Source organism: Marmota marmota, unplaced genomic scaffold (genome assembly GCF_001458135.2).
Source record: "Marmota marmota marmota unplaced genomic scaffold, marMar, whole genome shotgun sequence".
In the NCBI taxonomy this organism is placed as follows: Eukaryota; Metazoa; Chordata; class Mammalia; order Rodentia; family Sciuridae; genus Marmota; species Marmota marmota.
In genome coordinates this window covers 9,616,920-9,639,098 of record NW_026000229.1, presented here as the reverse complement: position 1 = coordinate 9,639,098, position 22,179 = coordinate 9,616,920, and the positions used below count along the sequence as shown (strand labels likewise).

The window sequence follows — 22,179 nt, the reverse complement described above, 5'->3', positions numbered from 1 at the left end:
TTTTTCTTTTTTTTTTTTTTTTTTTTTTTGCTTATAACATGGCATTTCATGTATAAAACAAAATTGGTATAAGAAAAATCCATTTGAATATTTTCTACAAAGTTATGGTGTAAGTATTATATCTCCCTCTGAGAATTGAGTTCTAGGCAATTTCTGTGCAGATGACCTTATATGCTTCCTTTTATCAAATAGAGATTACCTTTCTGGTTTGATTACTGAGAAGTATATCAGAAGGAGAATACTAATATGAAGTTTTTTAGAACTTAATACATTAAAAATATTGATGCATATATTATATACCATATTTTTGTATATTATAAATATATATTATAAATATATTTTATAAATAGGCATTATGCATTATAGTTTGGATAGAAAATGTATAACTTGATACTTAATGAATTATTTGTATGATTGATGAGCTTCTGATTATTCTTGTTATTTGAATATATCCTAAGTGCTTTAACATAGATAACTTCTTTCATTTCAGAAAATTCAATATTCTGCATCTGCTGAATCTCAAAAACCCAGGCAGAAAAAAGGTCTGTATTAAATTTCATTATATGTGTATATTTGTACAGATTACTCTGTCTTATTGGTTCTTTTTTATATTCTTTTAAAAATTTTTTTAAGTTGTTGATAGACCTTTATTTAATTTATTTATTTATATGTGGTGCTGAGAATTGAACCCAGTGCCTCACACATGCCAGGCAAGTGTGCTACTACTGAGCTACAGCCCTAGCCCTCTTTTTTATATTCTATATGCATTAGAACCTTTTAAAATATTAGTGTTAGGAAACATCAGTAATAGTGCAAATGTTCTGCCATATATACCTTTTTATTTTATGAGTTCACTAGGTATTGTTGATCTGTGAATGTATTTAAATGGAGTTTGATTATTATGTAAGAGTGTGCTCATTTTCTACTTGTGCAAAAAACACTCTGTTAAGTTGTATAGTACATACTAAAGTAGAGGAAAAAGACAAGGAGGAGGGAGGTAGAGAGGAAAAGGGGAAATACTAGGGAATGATACTGACCAAATCATATTATTATATCATGTACATGAATATGTAACAACAAATCCCACAATTATGAATAATTACAATGCACCAATAAAAATATGGAAAAGAAAAATATTATAGCAAAAAACTAAATTAATTGGCTAATAAAAAAACAAATCTGGCTTCAAATAATCTTATGCATATGTTAAGTAAGTGTGGGATTTTATAAAAATTGAATCTGGACCAAATTATGGTATATGTAGGTACATATATTTCAAAAATGAATCCTATTATAATTCACCAATAAAGATGTTTTAAAATATTCTAAAAATGTGGAAAGAGAAAAAAATTTCTAAAAATTGCATCTGTACTGAAAAAAAATTAAGTCTGGAAAGCCTAACTAGATGAAGGCCTACATTGAAAAGAGCTACATTTAATAATCTGAGAGAGAGATGATATATATTTTATTAGAGGAACAGAATTACTTCATTTGTTAAGTTTTAATGTTTTAGGAGAGTTTACATCAGGTGTTAGTTGACATTGATGTTTGTTTACCCATGTCTGATAGATTGGTTGCCCTGCTATTTATCAGGCATTAGAGAAACACCTGAACTTGTCTATGGAAAAGGCACTCATTCGTTCATCTATGTATCTACTATTTTTCAGTTAATTAATTCTAAGTGAGAAAACCAAGGCAGAGTGGAAGGGGTATGACTTGCTTAGATCTAGTCTGTAGTTCTTATCTGAATACATAAATTATAGCTGCCAGACTATCTATCCTTTTGTAGCATGTGCTAACAGTATAAAAGTTAATTTTGTCAATAAACTGTTTAGTTTATTTGGGTCATTTCTATCATTGTTTTATATATATATATATATATTTTGTTGTTGTTTCTTTTCAATTGGCTTATTAAGGCAGAGGACAGGAGGGGTCTGTGGCAGGCACTAGCGAACCAGAGCCATTTCTGTCACTCTTTGGAATTATAATGGAAGTTGTTGGAAAATATGATTGCCTTTCAGAAATGTATTTTGAGAGAGTTTTTCAGGAATACCACTTTCATTGGAAGAGTTATATATCTGTAATTTAGATTATTTGTGAAATTCAGATGTAGTTCTGCCAAGACTGAATGTAATTGCTAATATTCTTTTTTTATTCCAGTGCCAGGGATAGGCTAATATTCTTTATACCATTTCTGGATATGAGAATCATCTTGTTGTGATATGTGTCACTTCCTTTAGTCACCAGGTTAATTTGGCCAGTTAAGTGGGGTTAGCATTTATTGTCATTGACTTTTCAGTATTCATTTTTCCTCTGAAGTCAAATCCTATGGTTTGATTGACTCCAGACACAGAAGATACTTGTATACCAGCCAAGAGTTGCCTAGGCTTAATTCAGGTTAATGAGATACTAAGTTTTTTTGCTGCAGGAGGTGGGGGAAAGGGGCACATTTGGTATGTAATGCTAAAACCTTTAATAATGCTATGGGGCTCAGTTTTTTTTTTTTTTTAAATCAGTTTTTCCTTCCTTCTCCATTGCAGAATAACTACTTTCTGATTTCTGTTATTAAAGTTTAGTTTATTTCTCCTTGAGCCCCTCATATATTTGAGGACTTACCATGTTTTAGGTATTGGAAATACAAAGTTAAAAACAGGGCATGGAATCTTCCCTTAGGAAATTGACAGTCTTCAGGACATATAGAACATAAATAATTACAGTGCAGTATACGTTCCCAATGTCTTTTTTCTGAAGATTAAATATTTCTAGTTGTGACAACTTTTTTAAAAAAAAATATGAGATGATTATAGTTCCTTTGACTTATGGCCTTCATTCTCTGACGAAATTTGGTGTCCTTGGAAGTATAGAGTTCAGGACAAAATAGAATATTCCAGGTATAGTGTGAATTGGGCCAAGTGGAATAGCTGGAAGATAATATATTTTATTAAACACAAGTGTGCACACATAATAGAATACATACAACACATAACATTATAGTATTTTGCCGCAGTCTGGCTGGGCACAATCAGGAGCCACTTGTCAAAAGAAACTAACTTTATTTTTAGAACCACACACGCCAAACAAAACAGCCTCTCAGGAAAAACCCTCAGAGCCTCAACTGCCACCACCGGCTTTCCACAAGCCTCTCTCTCCCCCACAAGCTTCTCTCCACCTCCCACAATCCTCCTGCTCTTGAGGCCGATTGGCTGGGTCACGTGGGCGGAGCCAAAAAAGTCCCCCAATGAGCAGCTCCGTGGTCTGAAAGGGCAGGGAAACAGTCCAATGAGCATCACCGCAGAGGAGCCAATCAGCTAGATGTTGCTGGGGCCGAGGAGCCAATCAGCTAGATGTTGCTGGGGCCGCTGTGAGCCAATCATCAGCCGGCAGCTGGAAGTTTGCTGGCAGCTGGAAGTTTGCTGGGGCCCCTTCGGCTGTGGCTCTCAACATCTCCCCCTCTCTGTTTAAACAACAAGCATGTGGCTTAGGGACCGTGCCTGCCTTAGGTTGTCCAATAGTACATATGGTCCTTAGGTTGGTACCATTGCAATTGGATCTTACCCGTCACTGACTACCGGTCCAGTATACAGCCACACCTGTGGAGAGGTCTTTGTACCAGCGGGGGGGTGAGGTTCTTTGCCTCACCTCTGTTGGCCCCCAAATTTTAGCTGGACGATCATGACAAGCAGAAGGGAGGAAGATACACCAAGCCAATTGACGGCTCCTTTTGGAAAAATTGTACCACCGATGACATCATCAGCAAAAATACCCCAACACTACCACAAGTCGCTGCACCAACAGATAGTTCACAATGCATACAGGTGAGCTCACAATGTGTCCAGGCAAGTTCTGCAAGCAGTTCAGTGATGGCTATTGTAGAAGCTGTAGATTGGTTTTATCTTTGACTTCACCAGCACTGGGATGAAGATAGGAATTCTGGCAATAATGGCTAAAGAAAAAATTATGTAACATTACAGAAGGCACTAAAAGAAAACAATTTTCTTAACAATTTACATTATCTTTAAGAGAATTATTAAATATAATGAAAAGGAAAGGTGAAAGTAAACAAACAGATCTGTTAACCTTCTTTTGTGTTCACATATTAAAACAATCTTTAACAGCTGTTTACCCAATTAAATTAAACCATTTAAATCACGTGAATTAAAAAAAAATATTTGGATCCATTTTATCATGAGCGCTCATCATATATGATATATGGACATACATACATTCAAACATATAACACAAAACACAAGTGTGCACACATAATATAATACATACAACACATAACATTATAGTAAAGGCCTTATAACTTTTTACAGGTGAAATCTCCATTGCAATGTTTAAAAACTCTATAGTCAAAAAATAGAACTGATCAGCAAAACATTAACCTAGGTCTGTATGAGCTCAAAAAACAAAATAGAACTTCATGATATGGCAAAGGGCAATAATAAAATAGATATTGAAAAAAGCATCCTGGTTCTGTTGCAGATGTAAGAATAGCCAAACTGGAGTTTTGGATATCAGTTGTTATGGATTTGAGCCAAATCATCTTCTTTTTGGTCTGTAGAAATCGCTTTAGTTAATCTTTCTGGAATCCAAATCGGCTGCTGTTCTCCCTGTGGAAACACATAAACAGACCCCCGACTCCAGACAATCACTGGGTCAGGACCTTGGTTAATCTCTCTGGAATCCAAATCGGCTGCTGTTCTCCCTGTGGAAACACACAAACAGACCCCCGACTCCAGACAATTACTGGGTCAGGACCTTTCCATTGTCCTGTTAGAATATCCTTCCAAAGTACCTTGGGCTTATGTACATTTTTTGGACACATATGCCTTTCCGCAGCACTAAGTCCTGATGAATCCAAATTTAAAAAGTTTAGAGTAAAAAGGGTTATTTTAAGTTTATCTTTGGGGAATATATACCCCTTCCCAATTCCTTCTTTTTGCTTTAATAAGTACATTTTAATAGTTTGATGAGCTCTTTCAACTATGCCTTGTCCCTGTGGATTGTATGGGATTCCTGTTATATGAGTAATGCCAAATGTTGAGCAAAATTGTTTAAAAGAGGTAGAAGTATAACCAGGGGCATTATCTGTTTTTAACTGTTTTGGAACACCCACAGTGGCAAAATTTTGTAAGCAATGAGCTATAACATCTTTAGTTTTTTCTCCGGCATGAAGGGAGCCCATCAAAAATCCAGAAGAAGTATCAACTGTAACATGCAAATATTTTAATTTTCCAAATTCTGGCAAGTGTGTGACGTCCATCTGCCAAATATGGTTAGGTATCAATCCTCTAGGATTGACTCCAAGATTAACTTGTGGTAAAAAGGTCACACAATTTTGACATTGTTTTATTATTTGTCTAGCTTGTTCCTTAGTTATTTTAAAACGCTTTTGTAAAGTATTAGCATTGACATGGAACTTTTTATGAAAATTTATAGCTTCTTCTAGTGTAGAGAAAATATGTATGTCATGTGTAGTTTTATCTGCTAAATCATTGCCCAAACTAAGGGCTCCAGGCAATCCTGTATGTGCCCTGATATGTCCTATAAAGAATGGATCTTTTCTGTCCCAGATTAGACTTTGTATAGTGGAAAGCAAAGAGAAAACAGTAGAAGAAGGGGAAATCCTACCAGCATCTTCAAGAGATACTATAGCATTAACTACATACTGACTATCAGAAAATAAATTAAATACAGAATCTTTAAACATCACAAAAGCTTGTAAAACTGCATTAAGCTCTACCTTTTGAGCTGATTGTTTGGGTACTAAAAATGTAAAAGTTTGATCAGGGGTAACTACTGCTGCTGTACCATTATTTGACCCATCAGTGAATATATTTGGAGCATTCATGATAGGTGTTTTTCTTGTCATTTTTGGAAAAATTACAGGATGCAATGACCAAAAAGACAATAAAGGATTAGATGGTAAGTGGTTATCAAATGAAACATTAGATTTGCACATGATTATTGCCCAAGTATTTAACTCATTAGCTAACTCATCAATTTGATTCATAGTATATGGAGTAATAATTTTATTGGGAGAAATTCCAAACACTCCCTTTGCTGCTTTTATTCCTTTGAGTATTAATTGTCCTACAGCCTCAGGATACCTAGTAAGAATAGTGTTAGGAGAATAAGATAAATGTATCCATAATAATGGACCTTCTTGCCAAAATACTCCTGTAGGAATATTTTTTGTTGGTAGTACAATAAATAATAAAGGCAAACTTATATCAATTCTATCCAAATGCATATTTTCCATATATGTTTCAATGATTTTTAATGCCTTTCTTGCTTCAGGCGTTAACATTCGGGGTGAATTTGGATCTGATGGACCTTTTAGGATATCAAATAAAGGTCCCAACTCTCCTGTTGGTATACCTAAATAAGGCCTTATCCAATTTATGTCTCCTAATAACTTTTGAAAGTCATTAAGTGATTTGAGTTGATCTACTCGTATTTGAATTTTTGGTGGACGGACCATGGTTGAGGATAATAGAACTCCTAAATAATTAATTGGAAAATTTAATTGTACTTTATCTATTGCTATCTCTAGATTATAATTTTTTAATAAGTTTGTAAGTGTGGCATAACATTCTAGCAATGTGTTTTTATCTTTGTGTGCTAATAATACATCATCCATATAGTGAAATATTTGTAGTTCAGGATTTTGATTTCTAAGTGGCTGGATTACTTTGTTAACATAAATTTGACACATAGTTGGGCTGTTAGCCATCCCTTGAGGGAGTACTTTCCATTCATATCTCTGATCAGGACCTTCATGATTCAGTGCAGGGATAGTAAATGCAAAACGTGGACTATCCTCAGGATGAATTGGAATTGAAAAAAAACAATCTTTAATATCTATAACTAAAACATACCAGGTTTTTGGCAAAGCAGACAATTGAGGAATCCCTGATTGAGCAGGTCCCATAATAACCATCTCATTATTAATGGCTCTTAAATCTTGCAATAATCTCCATTTACCAGATTTCTTTTTGATGACAAAAATGGGAGTATTATGGGGAGATACAGAAGGTTGTATATGTCCTTCTGCTAATTGTTGTTTGACCAGGTCATGGGCTGCTTGTATCTTTTCTTTAGTCAGGGGCCACTGAGGAACCCATACTGGTCTTTCTGATTTCCAAGTAATTTTTATTGTCTCAGTGGCCCTTTCTGAAAATCCAACCCATGTCTGTCTGTTCCTTGATCTATTTGTATTGGTGCTGCTATACCTTGTTCTTGTTTTTCTAATCTTTTTCCTTTCCTAAAACCTTGTCTAGTCATAATAGTGGGTGCATTTTGGTTGATGTTATTTGTTAATGTCAAACCTAATTGATCTAGGACATCTCGTCCCCATAAATTTACGGGAAGATGATCCAATACATATGGCTGTATAGTTCCTTCACATCCTTCAGGATCCTTCCAATCTAATACCATTGCACTTCTATGGGGATTAGTCGCCACTCCTAGGCCTCGAAGCGTTTGAGTGGCTTGTTGTAATGGCCAATGTTTTGGCCATTCTTGACGAGAGATGATGCTAAGGTCTGCACCTGTATCCAGTAGCCCATTAAATTCATGTCCTTGAATATTTAGTTTTAGCATGGGGCGAGAATCTAAATTTAAAGAAAGCATAGCCCAATCTACACCTGTGGAGCCTAATCCCTTGGAACCTCTTTCTACAGTACGACTGGAAAATTTATCATGTAGGCTGGGTATTATTAGTAACTGTGCTATTCTATCTCCTGGTGAAATTACTGATATACCCTTTGGAGAACTGGCTATAATTTTTATTTCACCTTCATAATCGGGATCAATTACCCCAGGACTTATCATAAGTCCTTTTAGAGTAGAAGAGCTGCGTCCCAATAATAAGCCTACTGTTCCTTTGGGAAGAGGTCCTTTCACCCCTGTGGGAATGATTTGAACTCCCATCTCTGGAGTTAGTACTGCTCTGGCGGAGGCGCAGATGTCCAACCCTGCGCTCCCTCTGGTTTGTCTGATGAGGGATCTGATGGACAATGTGTCCTGGGCACTACCCTGATGGGGTTGCTGGGTTCCTCCAGTGCTCCGTATATTTGTGGTTTTGGGCCCCGGAGCATTGGGCCCCCCTGTCCATTTTTTGGCAATGGAGCCCGATGCCTTTCTCCACGATATCGTGGATAAACACCTGGTCCTTGTTCGTTTTTTGATAATGGAGTACCCTCTATGGTGGTTTGAGAACGGCATTCATTAGCCCAATGTCTCCCTCTACGGCATCGTGGGCAAATACCTGGTATTCTACTCCTTTGATACCTAGTTTTGTTAAACCCTCCTCCAATGGGGCAATTCCTTTTAAAATGTCCTGTTTGTTCACAATTGTAGCATGTTCTTGGCCTGGCATCTAAAGCCTGTTTTACTGCAGCTGCCACAATTTGCCCTTGTTCATTAATGTCTCTGGCATCTAAAGCCTGTTTTACTGCAGCTGCCACGACTTGCTCTTGTTCATTAATGTCTCTACATAATTTAATATATGTGTTTAAATCTTCATGTTTCCATGGTCTAATGATATCTCTGCACCAACGATTCGCTTGCTCATAAGCCAGGTGTTTTAGTAATGGCATTGCTTGTTCTGTATTCCCAAAAACTCTGGTAGCTGTTTGAATAAGCCTATCTACAAATTCAGCATAAGGTTCATTAGCTCCTTGTATTACCTTAGATAATTGACCTTGTAAACCTCCATGTCCTTGTAAAGTCTTCCATGCCTTAATTGCATCTGCAGCAATTTGTGCGTATACACCAGGATCATATGCAATTTGTTGCTGCTGATCCTCATAAGGTCCCTTTCCTAACAACATATCTAGATTTCTCTGAGGATAACCAGCTGCTGCATTTCGCCTAGCCGTCTCCTTGCAAAATTCCTCATTGGCAACCTTCCATAACAGGTATTGTCCTCCATTTAGCACAGCTTTACACATATTAGCCCAATCTGCTGGCGTCATGTTCAAGTTGTTAATGGATTCGACCATGCTTACAGTGAAGGGTGCTTGAGGACCATAGGTTGTTACAGCCTCTTTTAGCTGCTTCACTGTTTTGAAATTTAAAACTTGGTAAAATCGCTGCCCTCCTGCCTCAAATACAGGGCATGTTAATATTTGAGATCTTGTCTCAGGATCCCAACTATCAACTGCGGGGGTTGGGGACCTCCCAGCATATGGAGGTGGCCTTGTTAGTTGGACACTTACGTCCTCTGGTGATAGAAAGGTGTTAGTAGCAGTCTCCTGTTGTAACTTTCCCCCTGATGGCTTTTTCTGTTTTACACTTTCTTTCTCTGTCTGACTAGCTTGAGAGGCCTTCTCTTTTACTTGAATCTTTTCCTCTGTCTGACTAACTTGAGAGACCTTCTCTTTTACTTGAATCATTATGTCTTCTCCTTCCTCTACCATTGTCTGAACTGAAGGCTTTGGACTAAGCAAACAAGATATGAACGTCCACAATGGCAATGTGCCAACTGGCAGAGTCCCTGGGCTTTTCTTTTCTATTCTTTTTAAATCTTCACCATGATGGTTCCATTTTGATATATTTAACAACCCCTCTTTAATGAACCATGGGCTATACCTTTGTATCATCTTAACGTATGCCCTAACTGTTCTTCCGTCTCACTCATCTCCAGGGACAGGCAACTTAAAACAAAAGTGAAGCAAAACAAAAGAAGAATCTTAAAATGGCTACCTATCCTGTTGCCCTGCTCTCAGGGGCGAGCAGTTTACCTTATCACTTACCCTCAGTCATTCCCCGTGCGGCCCACCAAATGCCGCAGTCTGGCTGGGCACAATTCAGGAGCCACTTGTCTAAAGAAACAAACTTTATTTTTAGAACCACACACGGCACCACACAGCTCCTCAGGAAAAACCCTCAGAGCCCAACTGCCACCACCATGCTTCTCTAAGCCTCTCAACCTCCCCCACTCCTCCTGCTCTTGAGGCCCATTGGCTGGGTTGTGTGGGCGGAGCCAAAAAAAAGTCCCCCAATGAGCAGCTCCGTAGTCTGAAAGGGCGGGGAAACAGCCCAATGAGCATCACCGCAGAGGAGCCAATCAGCTAGAAGTTGCTGGGGCCGCTGTGAGCCAATCATCAGCTGGCAGCTGGAAGTTTGCTGGCAGCTGGAAGTTTGCTGGGGCCCCTTCGGCTGTGGCTCTCAACAGTGGGAGGCAGGAAGTGGTAGGTCTAACTTGAAGAATTCTCAGGTTAGTTGGATTAGCAAGTAGAATTTATTTGAGCAAGCAGCAGTTGAAGATATTTTGACTGAGAGTGAATATTGTCCCCTGTCCTCCACACTCCCTCCTCAGTTTTAGAGGTCCATATCCCAGTTTGCCTTTTCAGTCTTAAAGACAGAAAGCTGTGGAAGGGATACACAGCTTTCTATTTGGAGTTTTTGCCCAAATATATCAAGACTTTTTCAAGAACTAGCAGCTTCTTTTTTATAATTGTTTATCAGAACTATTCAGTAGTTCTGAGAAAATAGTATCCTTCATGGGACTACTGAGGTCCCCTTCCTTTTTCCCCATGATGTGATCTCAGGTGACTTTCTTCTGGCTTTCAATTGAGGACCTTAGTCATCACTGAAGTGAGTGAAGTGATTTACTTCATAAGTATATTTCTTTCTTTAAAGGAATCTCCATTGAAGACCTTATCCATTTGGTATGGTTATAGCCAGGGATGAGTTTTGTACACAAACTAGGGGAATGTACTTATTACGTGAGAAACTTGATCTCAGTTTGACTTAATGTCTTCTTTTATTATTTTATTTTTGGGATTTAACCCCAGGGTGCCTTACCACTCAGCCACATCCCTAGCCCTTTTTATATTTTTTATTTTGAAACGGAGTCTCATTGACTTGGTTAGAGCCTCACTAAGTTGCCTTAGCCTTCTGAATCACTTAAGAATAATTTTTATATTGTGATAAAATACATAAAATTTGCCATTTTTAACTTTTTTTTTCCTTTTATTAGTGCCAAGTATTGAACCTTGGCCTGTTGTACATGTTAGGAAAACTCTCTACCAACTGGATTACATTCCCAGCCCACCATTTTATTTATTTATTTATTTATTATTTGACTGGAGATTGAATCTAGGGGCACTTTACCATTGAACTAGATGCTCAACTCTTTCTATTTTTTTGTTTTCAGACAGGGTCTTGCTAAATTACTTAGGGCTTCACTAAATTGCTGAGACTGACCTTGAAATTGAGATGTTTCTGCTTCAGCCTTCTAAGTTACTGGGATTACAGGTGTGTGGCACCACACCCAGCCATTTTAAACATTTTTAGTATACAGGTCAGTGGCATCAAATATTTACAATGTAAATCACCACTACATCCATTTCTACAAATATTTCATCATCCCTTTTCTATTTCTATGTGGAATGCCATTGGGATTTTGATCAGAATTGCATTAAACTTGTATAGTGCTTTTGGTAGTATGGTCATTTTAATAATATTAATTCTGCCTATCCATGAGCAAGGTAGATCTTTCCATCTTCTAAGGTCATCTTCTATTTCTCTCTTTAGGGTTCTATAGTTTTCATTGTGTAGATCTTTCACCTCTTTTGTTAAGTTGATTCCCAAGTATTTTATTTATTTATTTATTTTTGAGGATATTGTGAATGGGGTAGTTTTCTTCATTTCCTTTTCAGAGGATTTGTCATAGATATACAGAAATGCCTTTGATTTATGGGTGTTGATTTTATATCCTGCCACTTTGTTGAATTCTAGTTCTAGAAGTTTCTTGGTAGAGTTTTTTGGGTCTTCTAGGTGTAGAATCATATCATCAGCAAATAGTGCTAGTTTAAGTTCTTCTTTTCCTATAGTTATTCCTTTAATTTTTTTCATCTGTCTAATTGCTCTGGCCTGTGTTTCAAGAACTATGTTGAATAGAAGTGGTATCGCTACACCAGACCTTAAACTGTACCACAGAGCAATAGTAACAAAAACAGCATGGTACTGGCACCAAAACAGGCTGGTAGACCAATGGTACAGAATAGAGGACACAGAGACTAATCCACAAAATTACAACTACCTTATATTAGACAAAGGTGCCAAAAGCATACACTGGAGAAAGGATAGCATCTTCAACAAATGGTGCTGGGAAAACTTGAAATCCATATGCAACAAAATGAAATTGAATTCCTATCTCTCACCATGCACAAAAGTTACCTCAAAATGGATCAAGGATCTAGGAATTAAACCAGAGTAAGTCTAATAGAAGAAAAAGTAGGTCCTAATCTCCATCACATGGGGCTAGGCCCCAACTTCCTTAATAAGACACCTATAGCACAAGAATTAAAACCAAGAATCAACAAATGGGATGGATTCAAACTAAAAAGTTTTTTCTCAGCAAAAGAAATAATATGTGAGGTGAATAGGTAGCCTACATCCTGGGACCAAATTTTTACCCCTTCACACATCAGATAGAACTCTAATCTCTAGGGTGTATAAAGAGCTCAACAAGATAAGCATCAAAATATTAATAATAATAATAATCCAATCAATAAATGGGCCAAGGACCTGAACAGACACTTCTCAGAAGAGGATATATGATCAATCAACAAATACACGAAAAAATGCTCATCATTTCTAGCAATCAGAGAAATGCAAATTAAAACTCTAAGATACCATCTCACTATCTCATCCAGTAAGAATGGCAGCCATTATGAAGACAAACAACAAGTGCTGGCGAGGATGTGGAGGGAAAAAGGAACACTCATACATTGCTGGTGGGACTGCAAATTGGAAAGCAGTATGGAGATTCCTTGGAAAGCTATTCCTCTTCTTGGACTACACCCAAAGGACCTAAAAACAGCATACTACAGGGACACAGCCACATCAATGTTTATAATAGCACAATTCACAATAGCTAGACTGTGGAGCCAACCTAGATGTCCTTCAGTGGATGAATGGATAAAAAAATGTGGCATTTATATACAGTGGAATATTACTCAGCCCTAAAAAAGAATAAGATCATGGCATTTTCAGGAAAATGGATGGCATTAGAGAAGATTATACTAAGTGAAGTTAGCCAATCCCAAAAAAACAAATGCCGAATTCTCTGATGTAAGGGGAGGTGACTTAAAATGGGGTAGGGAGGGAGAGCATGGGAGGAAGATTGCCTCTAGATAGAGAATAGGGGTGAAGGGGAAAGGGAGGGAGAAGGGGAATAGCATGGATGGTGGAAGGAGACCCTCATCATTATACAAAATACATGTATGAAGATGTGAATTTGGTGTCAAGATACCTTATATACAATCAGAGATATGATAAATTGTGGTATAAAGGTGTATTAAGAATTGTAATGCAAAAAAAAATAAGAGCTCATGTATAGTGGCATAATTTGGAATGAACATACTTTATACACAGTTATGAAAAATTGTGCTGTGAATGGATAATTATGATTGTAATACATTCCACTATTGTCATGTATATAAGAAATAAAACAAATAAATAATAAAAACCTCCAAAATATTTCATCATCCCAAACAGAAAATCTGTACCCATTAAATAATATCATTTTATTTTACTCAGTATCCTGTTTTCAAGGTTCATGGCCACATTGTAACATTTCAGAATTTAATGTTTTAAAAATTTGTTCTAATTAGTTATACATGACAGTAGAATGCATTTTGACATATCATACATGATTGGAGTATAATTTCTCATTTTTCTGTTTGTACATGATATAGAATCACACTGGTTGTGTAATCATATATGAACATAGGGTAATGATGTCCAATTCATTCTACTATCTTTCCTATCCCTGTACCCCCTCCCCTCCCTTCACTCCCCTCTACCTAATCCACAGTACCTCTGTTTTTCCCTACCCTCCCCCCACATTGTGAATTAGCATCCACCAATCAGAGAAAATATTTGGCCTTTGTTTTTTTGGGATGGGTTTATTTCACTTAGTAAGATATTCTCCAGTTCCATCCATTTACCTGCAAATGTCATAATTTCATTCTTTATGGGAGAGTAATATTCTTTTGTGTAATATACCACATTTTCTTTATCCATTCATCTGTTGAAGGGCATCTAGGTTGGTTCCATAGTTTGGCTATTGTGAATTGAGCTGCTATAAACACTGATGTGTCTGTATCACTATAATATGTTGATTTTTAAGTTCATTAGGTATAAAGTGAGGAGTGGGATAGCTGGGTCCAATGGTGGTTCCATTCCAAGTTTTTCTGAGGAATCTGCATACTGCTTTCTTTAATGTTTGCACCAATTTGCAGTCCCACCAGCAATGTATGATTGTACCTTTTCCCTCATATCCTTGCCAACATTTATTATTGCTTGTTTTCTTGATAATTGCCATTCTGACAGGAGTGAGATGAAATCTTAGAGTAGTTTTGATTTGCATTTCTCTAATTGCTAGACGTGTTGAATATTTTTTCATATATTTGTTGAGCACTCATATTTCTTATTCTGTGAAGTGTCTGTTCAGTTCCTTAGCCCATTTATTGATTTGGATTATTTGAAGGGTTTTTTTGTTTTTGTTTTTGTTTTGGTATTGAGTTTTTGAGTTCTTTATGTATCCTGGAGATTAATGCTCTATCTGAGGTACATGAGATAGAGATTCTCTCCCATTCTGTAGGCTCTCTTTTCACGTTATTGATTGGTTTCCTTTGCTGAAAGGAAAGTTTTTAGTTTGAATCCATCCCATTTATTAATTCTTGATTTTACTTCTTACACTTTAGGAGTCTTGTTAAGTCAATTCCTGAGCTCACATGGTAAAGATTTGGGCCTACATTTTCTTCTAGTAGGTGAAGGGTCTCTTGTCTAATGCCTAGGTCCTTGAGTTTTGTGCAGGGTGAGAGATAAGGGTTCAATTTCATTCTGCTACATATGGATTTCCAGTTTTCCCAGCACCATTTGAAGAGGCTGTCTTTTCTCCAATGAATGTTGTTGGTGCCTTTGTCTAGAAAACTCCATTTATGGGGTTTGTTTCTGTGTATTCTATTGTGTACCATTGATATACAAGTCTGTTTTGGTGCCAATACCATACTGCTTTCGTTACTGTGGCTCAGTAGTATAGTTTAAGTTCTGATATTATGATGCCTCCTGCTTCACTTTTCTTGCTATTAGATTGCTTTGGCTATTCTGGGTCTCTTATTTTTCCAATTGAATTTTGTGATTGCTTTTTCTATTTCTATGAAGAATGTCATTGGAATTTTAATAGGAGTTGCATTAAATCTGTATAAAATGCTTTTGGTGGTATGACCATTTTGCAATATTAATTTAGCCTATCCAAGAGCATGGGAAATCTTTCCCTCTCCTAAGGTCTTATTTCTTTTTTTTTTTTTCATATGCATTTTTTATAATATAAAAATAAATAAAATACCTTTATTTTATTTATTTTGTATGTGGTGCTGAGGATCAAACCCAGGGCCTCGCATGTGACTAGGCAAGCGCTCTACCGCTGAGCTACAACCCTAGCCCCCTTATTTCTTTCTTTAGTATTCTGTAGTTTTCATTGTAGAGGTTTTTCACCTCTTTTGTTAGATTGATTCCCAAGTATTTATTTTATTTTATTTTGAGAATGTTGTGAGTGGGGTAGTGTTCCTAATTTCTCTGTCAGTGGATTCATCACTGTTGTATAGGAATGCGTTTGATTTATGGGGGTTGATTGTATATCCTCCTACTTTGCTGAATTAATTTATTCTAGACTTTTCTGGTGGAATTTTTGGGATCTTCTAAATATAGAATCATTTTGTTGGCAAATAGTGATAGTTTAGGATCTTCATTTTTTAAGGATAAATAATATTCTATGTATATACCACATTTTGTTTATCAGTTTTTTGTTGACGGACATTTGGGTTGTTTTCTATATTTTTATGTGTCAGTAATTTTTAAGGAATTTAAAGGTTGTGGATATTGGGAATATTATAGATATTCTGCAAATATGTCATTTCCTATATCTTATTTAACATTTTTATCAACAGATTATATATGTTTCATTCCTAAATTTATTTTATATAGACATGCTTTTTTTGTTGGTTCTTTTTAATTATATATGACAGTAGAATCTGTTTTGACATAATTATACAAGCATGGAAGTATCTTGTTTGGTTTCATTACTTTTTCCCCATGATTTGGTTCTTGTATATACAAAATTGTAGAGTTACTTAATTTATTTATTATCTCATTCAATCTGCAGTCCATGTGAAACTGTTCCCACAGTGTCTTCAAAACACACTAATTCAAAACTCACTAATTCTAGTGAGTGACTCTTTCGTTTGCTTTAAAAAAAAAAAGAAATTTTAAGTTGTAGATGGACAAATACCTTTATTTTGTTTTTTATTTTATTTTTATGTGGTGCTGAGGATTGGACCTAGGGCCCTGCACGCACTAGGCTAGGCAAGTGCTCTACCACTGAGCCACAACCTCAGCCCCATTTCATTTGCTTTTTTAAAGAATAGTTTACTTGTTTCTGCATCCTCAATTCTGATTCTCTTTTCAACCTGTTGTAATCTGGCTTTTGCCTCATTATTCAACTGATTAAATGCATGAGCCAAGCTTCTTTTTTTATTGATGCATTATAGCTATACCTATTGATGGGATTTGTTGTTATATATTTGTACATGCATGTGATAAAACAATATAATTTGGTCAATATCATTCCCCAGTATTTCCTGTTTTCCTCCTGTTCTTCCCCCTGCTTCCTTTCCTCTGCTTAACTCCGTTTCATGAGATCACCCATCCTTTCTTTTCCTTTTTCCTCTCCAGCTTCCACATATAAGAGAAAACATATGATGCTTGATCTTCTGATTTTGGCTTGTTTTGCTTAACATAATCTCAAGTTCTATCTATTTCCCTCCAAATGGCATAATTTCTTTTTTTAATGACTGAATAAAAACTCCATTGTATATAAACTACATTTTCTTTTATCTATTTATCCATTGGTGGACACCTAGGCTGGTTGCAAAGTTTGGCTCTTGTGAATTGTACCGCTATAAACATGGTATGTTTGCATCACTGTAGTTGGTAGCTTGAATTCTTTCGGATAAATGCTAAGGAATGGTATAGCTGGGTCATATGTTGGTTCCTAGTCTTTTGAGGAACCTCCATACTGATTTCAATAGTGGTTGTGCTAATTTACAATTCCACCAGCAGTGTAAAAGTGTTCCTTTTTCTCCAAATCCTCTCCAGCACTTATTACTTTTGTATTCTTTTCTCTTTTTAAAATACTTTTAGCTGTAGATGGTCATGATTCCTTTGCTTTATTTATTTATTTTTATGTAGTGCAGAGGATCGAACCCAGTGCCTCACCCATGTAGTTGGGCAAGCCCCATACCATGGACCCGCTGGCTGCCCTTCTGACTGGAGCGAGATGAAATCTCAGCGTAGTTTTGATTTTCATTTCCCTAATTGCTAATGATATTGAACACTTCATATATTTGATGGTCATTTGTATTTCTTCTTTTGAAAAGTGTCTGTTTAATTCATTTTCCCATTTACTAATTGGATTATTTGAATTTTGGATGTTAAGTTTTTTGAGTTCTTTATATTCTGGATATTAATCCTCTATCAGAAGATTTTCTCCCATTGTATAGATTGTCTTTTTGCATTCTTATTTCCTTTGCTGTGTAGAAGCTTTTTAAATGTGATACTATTCATTTATTAACTCTTGGCACTATTTTTTGAACTTTAGGGGTCCTGTTGAGAAAGTTGTTGCTGTACCTGTATGCTGTAGTGTTGACCCTTTGTTTTTATCTGGGAGTTGCATAGTTTCCAATCTAATTCCTAGGTTTTTGATCCATTTTACGTTGATTTTTGTGGAGGATGAGAGATAAGGATCTAGTCTTTTTCTTTTTCGATGGATAACCAGTTTTCCTAGCATTATTTGTTAAAAAGACCATCTTTTTTTCCAAATATGTTTTTGGCACCTTTGTATTGGTTTTTTTATTGTGTTAAAATACACATAACAGAATTTACCATTTTTAAGTGTATAGTTCTGTGTTGTTGAGTACATTCACATTGTTTTGCAACCAGGAACACTATCCACCTCCAGAACTTTTTTGTTTTTCCCTTGTTGAGATTTTGTAGCCATTGAACAATCTCTCCATTTCCCCAGCCTCTGGCAACAACTATCTGTATATGAATTTGAGTAGGATAGATACCTTATATAAGTGGTATCATTCAATATTTGCCCTTTGTGTCTTGCTTATTATGCTTAAGTGTTATAGAATGTATCAGGATTTAATTCCATTTTAAGGTCAAATAATATCCATTATATACTTATATCATGTTGTTTATCCATTCATCTGTTGCTGCACATTTGGGTTGTTTCCGCCTTTTGACTACTGTTAGTAACGCTGCTGTGAAAACTGATGTACAGATATCTGTTTGAGACCCAGCTTTGAATTCACACCTGGAAGTGGAGTTGCTGATATGATAATTCTATATTTAATCTTGAGGAATTGTGTTAACTTGTAATTTACACAAAAAGTAGTATATACATCTGATTTTTTCCCTGTTTTTTTTTTTTATTTTCAGTGCTAGTAAGAACTACAAATCAAAACTCTTGAATTTTGATGAATGTGTACACTTGTGTGTGTGTGTGTGTGTATATATATATACACACACACACACACACACACGTATATTCATCATTCAGAGCAAATTAAACATTTCATTATTCAGAAAGTTTCCTCATGTTATTTTCAAGTTCTCCCTTCTCTTACCCAAATGCAACCCTTGTTCTGATTTTTGTATCTATGAATTGACTTTGAATTTCCATATAAGTTATACTTAAAGAGAGTCAGCCATACAGTTTCTATTATTTAACTTTGGGCAACTCAACTTTTGCAAAACACAGTGTTTTTAAAATTCATTTATGGTGATGTATGTATTAGTAGTTCTTTTGGGGGGGCGGTACCACGGATTGAACTTGGGGGCACTCGACCACTGAGCCACATCTCTAGCCCTATTTTATATTTTATTAGAGACAGGGCCTCACCGAGTTGCTTAGCGCCTCACTAAATTGCTGAGACTGGCTTTGAACTCACGATCCTCCTGCCTCCGTCACCTGAGCCACTGGGATTCTGTGCCACCACACTTGACTATTAGTAGTTCTTTTAAAAAATACTTTCTGGGTGCAGTGGTCTGCACCTGTAATCCCAGTGTCTGCGGAAGCTAAGGCAGGAGGATCGCAAGTTCAAACCCAGCCTCAGCAACATAGTGAGGCCCTAAGCAACTTAGTGAGACCTTGTCTCAAAATAATAAATAAAAAACGGGCTAAAGATGTGGCTCAGTGGTTAAGTGCTCCTGGGTTCAGTTCCTGGTACCAATAAATAAATAAATAAAGTCATATGAATATGCCACATTTTTTTCTTCTTTTAATACACATTTGTGTTTCTAGTTTTGACTTCTATAAAAGTTTTTTTCATTTAATTTTATTTTTTTAAATACATGACAGCAGAATGCATTACAATTCTTAATACACATATACAGCACAATTTTTTATATCTTTGTATATAAAGTATGTCCATGCCAATTCATGTCTTTATACATGTATTATAAAAGTTTTGTTGAGCATTCATTTATATATTTTATTGTGTATGTGGCATGTGTTTTCACTTGAGGAAGGGTGTAGGGAATGGAATTGCTGGTTAATGTGTGACGTGTATGTTTTATCTTCTTGTATAAAACTTCCAAACTAATTTCCAAACTGGTTCTACAATTTACCCTCCCACCAGCAATAATATGAGAGTTTTGGTTGTTGCACACTCTTGCGAATGTTTGCCGCTGTCATTCTTTTTTATGTTAGACATGCTTGTGAATGTTGTAATATCTTATTGTGACTTTAATTTGCGTGATCCTAATGACTTATGGTGTTGAACACTTCTTCATTTCAATCATTCCTTTTGTGAAGTGCATGTTCAAGGATTTTTTTTTCTTTTTCTTTCCTTTTTTTTTTTTTTTAAAAAAAAAAAAAACTATTTTAGGGCTGGGATTGTGGCTCAGTGGTAGAATGCTTGCCTAGCTTGGGCAGGACCCGGGTTCAATCCTCAGCACCACATAAAAATAAAATGCATTGTGTTGTGTCCATCTACACCAAAAAATAAATTTAAAAAATATTTTTTAAAAATCCCTATTTTAAAATTGGGTTGTTTTCTTATACACTGATTTGTGAGAATTATTTAAATTATTTGTCTATTCTGAAGATATGTCCTTTTCCTATTGTATGTATTTTTCCCTATCATGTATCTTTAACATTTCACTTTATTAATGTATTTTGGTGATGAGAGGTTTTCATTTTGATGAAGGATAATTTATTATTATTTTATTTTGTGATTAATGCTTTCTGTGTTTTTTCCTGGAGATCTTAACCCTTAACTAAGACTGAGTTGTGTGTCCCTTTCCTCTTCTGCATTGTTATTGCAGAAATTAATTTCTTTGAGGGGGTATTTGATTCTGTCTATAATTTTTGATACTTTTTTGTTGAAATATAGCATATAGGGGCTGAGGATGTGGCTCAAGCAGTAGCGCGCTCGTCTGGCATGCGTGCGGCCCGGGTTCGATCCTCAGCACCACATACAAACAAAGATGTTGTGTCTGCCGAAAAGCTAAAAAATAAATATTAAAAAAATTCTCTCTCTCTCTCTCTCCCTCCACTCTCTCTTTAAAAAAAAAAAAAAGAAATATAGCATATAGTCTGAAGAGTACATAAATCATAATTGTGCAGCTCAGTGGAGTTTTACAAAATGAACATACCCATGTAATCACCATCTAGATTATGGTCTGACCATCAGCAGCATCTCACAGGCATCCATCATGCCCCTACTATCATTAACTGATCTATAAAAGTGGCTACTTGTATCTGACTTCTCTCTTGAAGATCAGTTTTCCCTGCATTTAAACAATATAAATGGACTCATGCAGTATATACTTTCTAATGTCTGGTGGCTTTGTTCAAAATTTTATTTATAACATTCATCTATTTTGTTGCATGTAATAATAGCGTTTGGTTGTTTTTCATTATTACATAGTATTCCATTATGGTACCTCAGTTTATTCGTGTTTAAAAAATATTTTTAGTTGTAGATGGACACAATACTTTTATTTATTTATATGTGGTGGTGAGGATAGAACCCATTGCCTCACATGTGCTACAACCCCAGCCTATACCTCAGTTTATTCTTGATGAAGATTTGGGATATTTTCATTTTGAGATGGTTTCGAATAATGCCACCATGAAGAAACTTGTACGTGTTTTTTAGTAAATAGACAGTACTGAGGAGTAGGGTTCCAGGGTTACCTGGGAAGGTATATTTAGGCTCAGTAAATATTCAGTTTTCCAGATACTTTTAATATAATCCCCTTTGTATCAAATAAAGGTTTTAAAAACATATACATATGCTATAGTATACAACATTTATATTTTATCTGAACTAAGAATATTTTGGTCCTTATTTGTGGCCCTGTAAATTTTAGTGTCCTAAAAGGCCTTTTTGTGCACTCTTTTATATTGGCAAGAAATATGTTATTCTTTCCTACACAAGTTCCACTGCTCATTATTTATGTATCTGGTATAATATCAGCTTATTAATATTCTTCACTTTTAGAGCTTTATTTATGGCCTCCCTCTGTCAAAGAATAATACCATGGATAATTCCTATCAAAAAGTTTGTAGAATTTATCTACCTAAACAATTTATTAAGAAGAAATAATAAAAGAGAGTGCCATAGTAAATGCTTTTGCCCTTTTGTGTGTATGTATGTGGTATTAAGGATCAAACCAGGGCATACTCTACCACTGAGCTATATTCCCATTCCCCTATGTATTTTTTTAAAATTCCAACTATGTATTTTTAAGAACTATTTGAAAATTTTGCTACTTTGGTATATTAAAAGTCATAATCGTTTATAATAGAAAAACTTTAAAACCATTATTTATTTTATATTACTAAGTTACGTCAGTTGACAGCCCAAATACATTTTAAAATGAGAAAGGTCTTTAATATTAGGCTGAAACTAACATGTGCTTTAATTAGTACCCTAGGAGCCCTGACTAACTAGCTGGTGCTTGTGGGCAAATTACTTAACCTCTAGAGCTTTAGTTTCCTTATTTGTAATATGGCACTAGTACCTGAATTGCTTGACTCACTAGCCTTATTTCACTATCCAGTGAAATAATATGGGAGAA

General features: G+C 35.8%; 1 protein-coding gene across 6 annotated transcripts in view; it reads left to right on the top strand.

Moving 5' to 3' along the window:
• Bbs4 (Bardet-Biedl syndrome 4) overlaps positions 1 to 22,179 on the top strand; it is a 55,347-nt gene that overhangs the window by 6,998 nt on the left and 26,170 nt on the right. For all 6 annotated transcript variants that reach the window (XM_048793650.1, XM_015480451.2, XM_048793647.1 and 3 more), the window contains exon 2: positions 491 to 542. Coding sequence is in view for 3 of the 6 variants with exons in the window: in XM_015480451.2 (XP_015335937.1) it covers positions 491 to 542 (52 nt within the window). In the remaining 3 variants the exon portion in view is untranslated. The remainder of the gene's footprint in view (positions 1 to 490; positions 543 to 22,179) is intronic.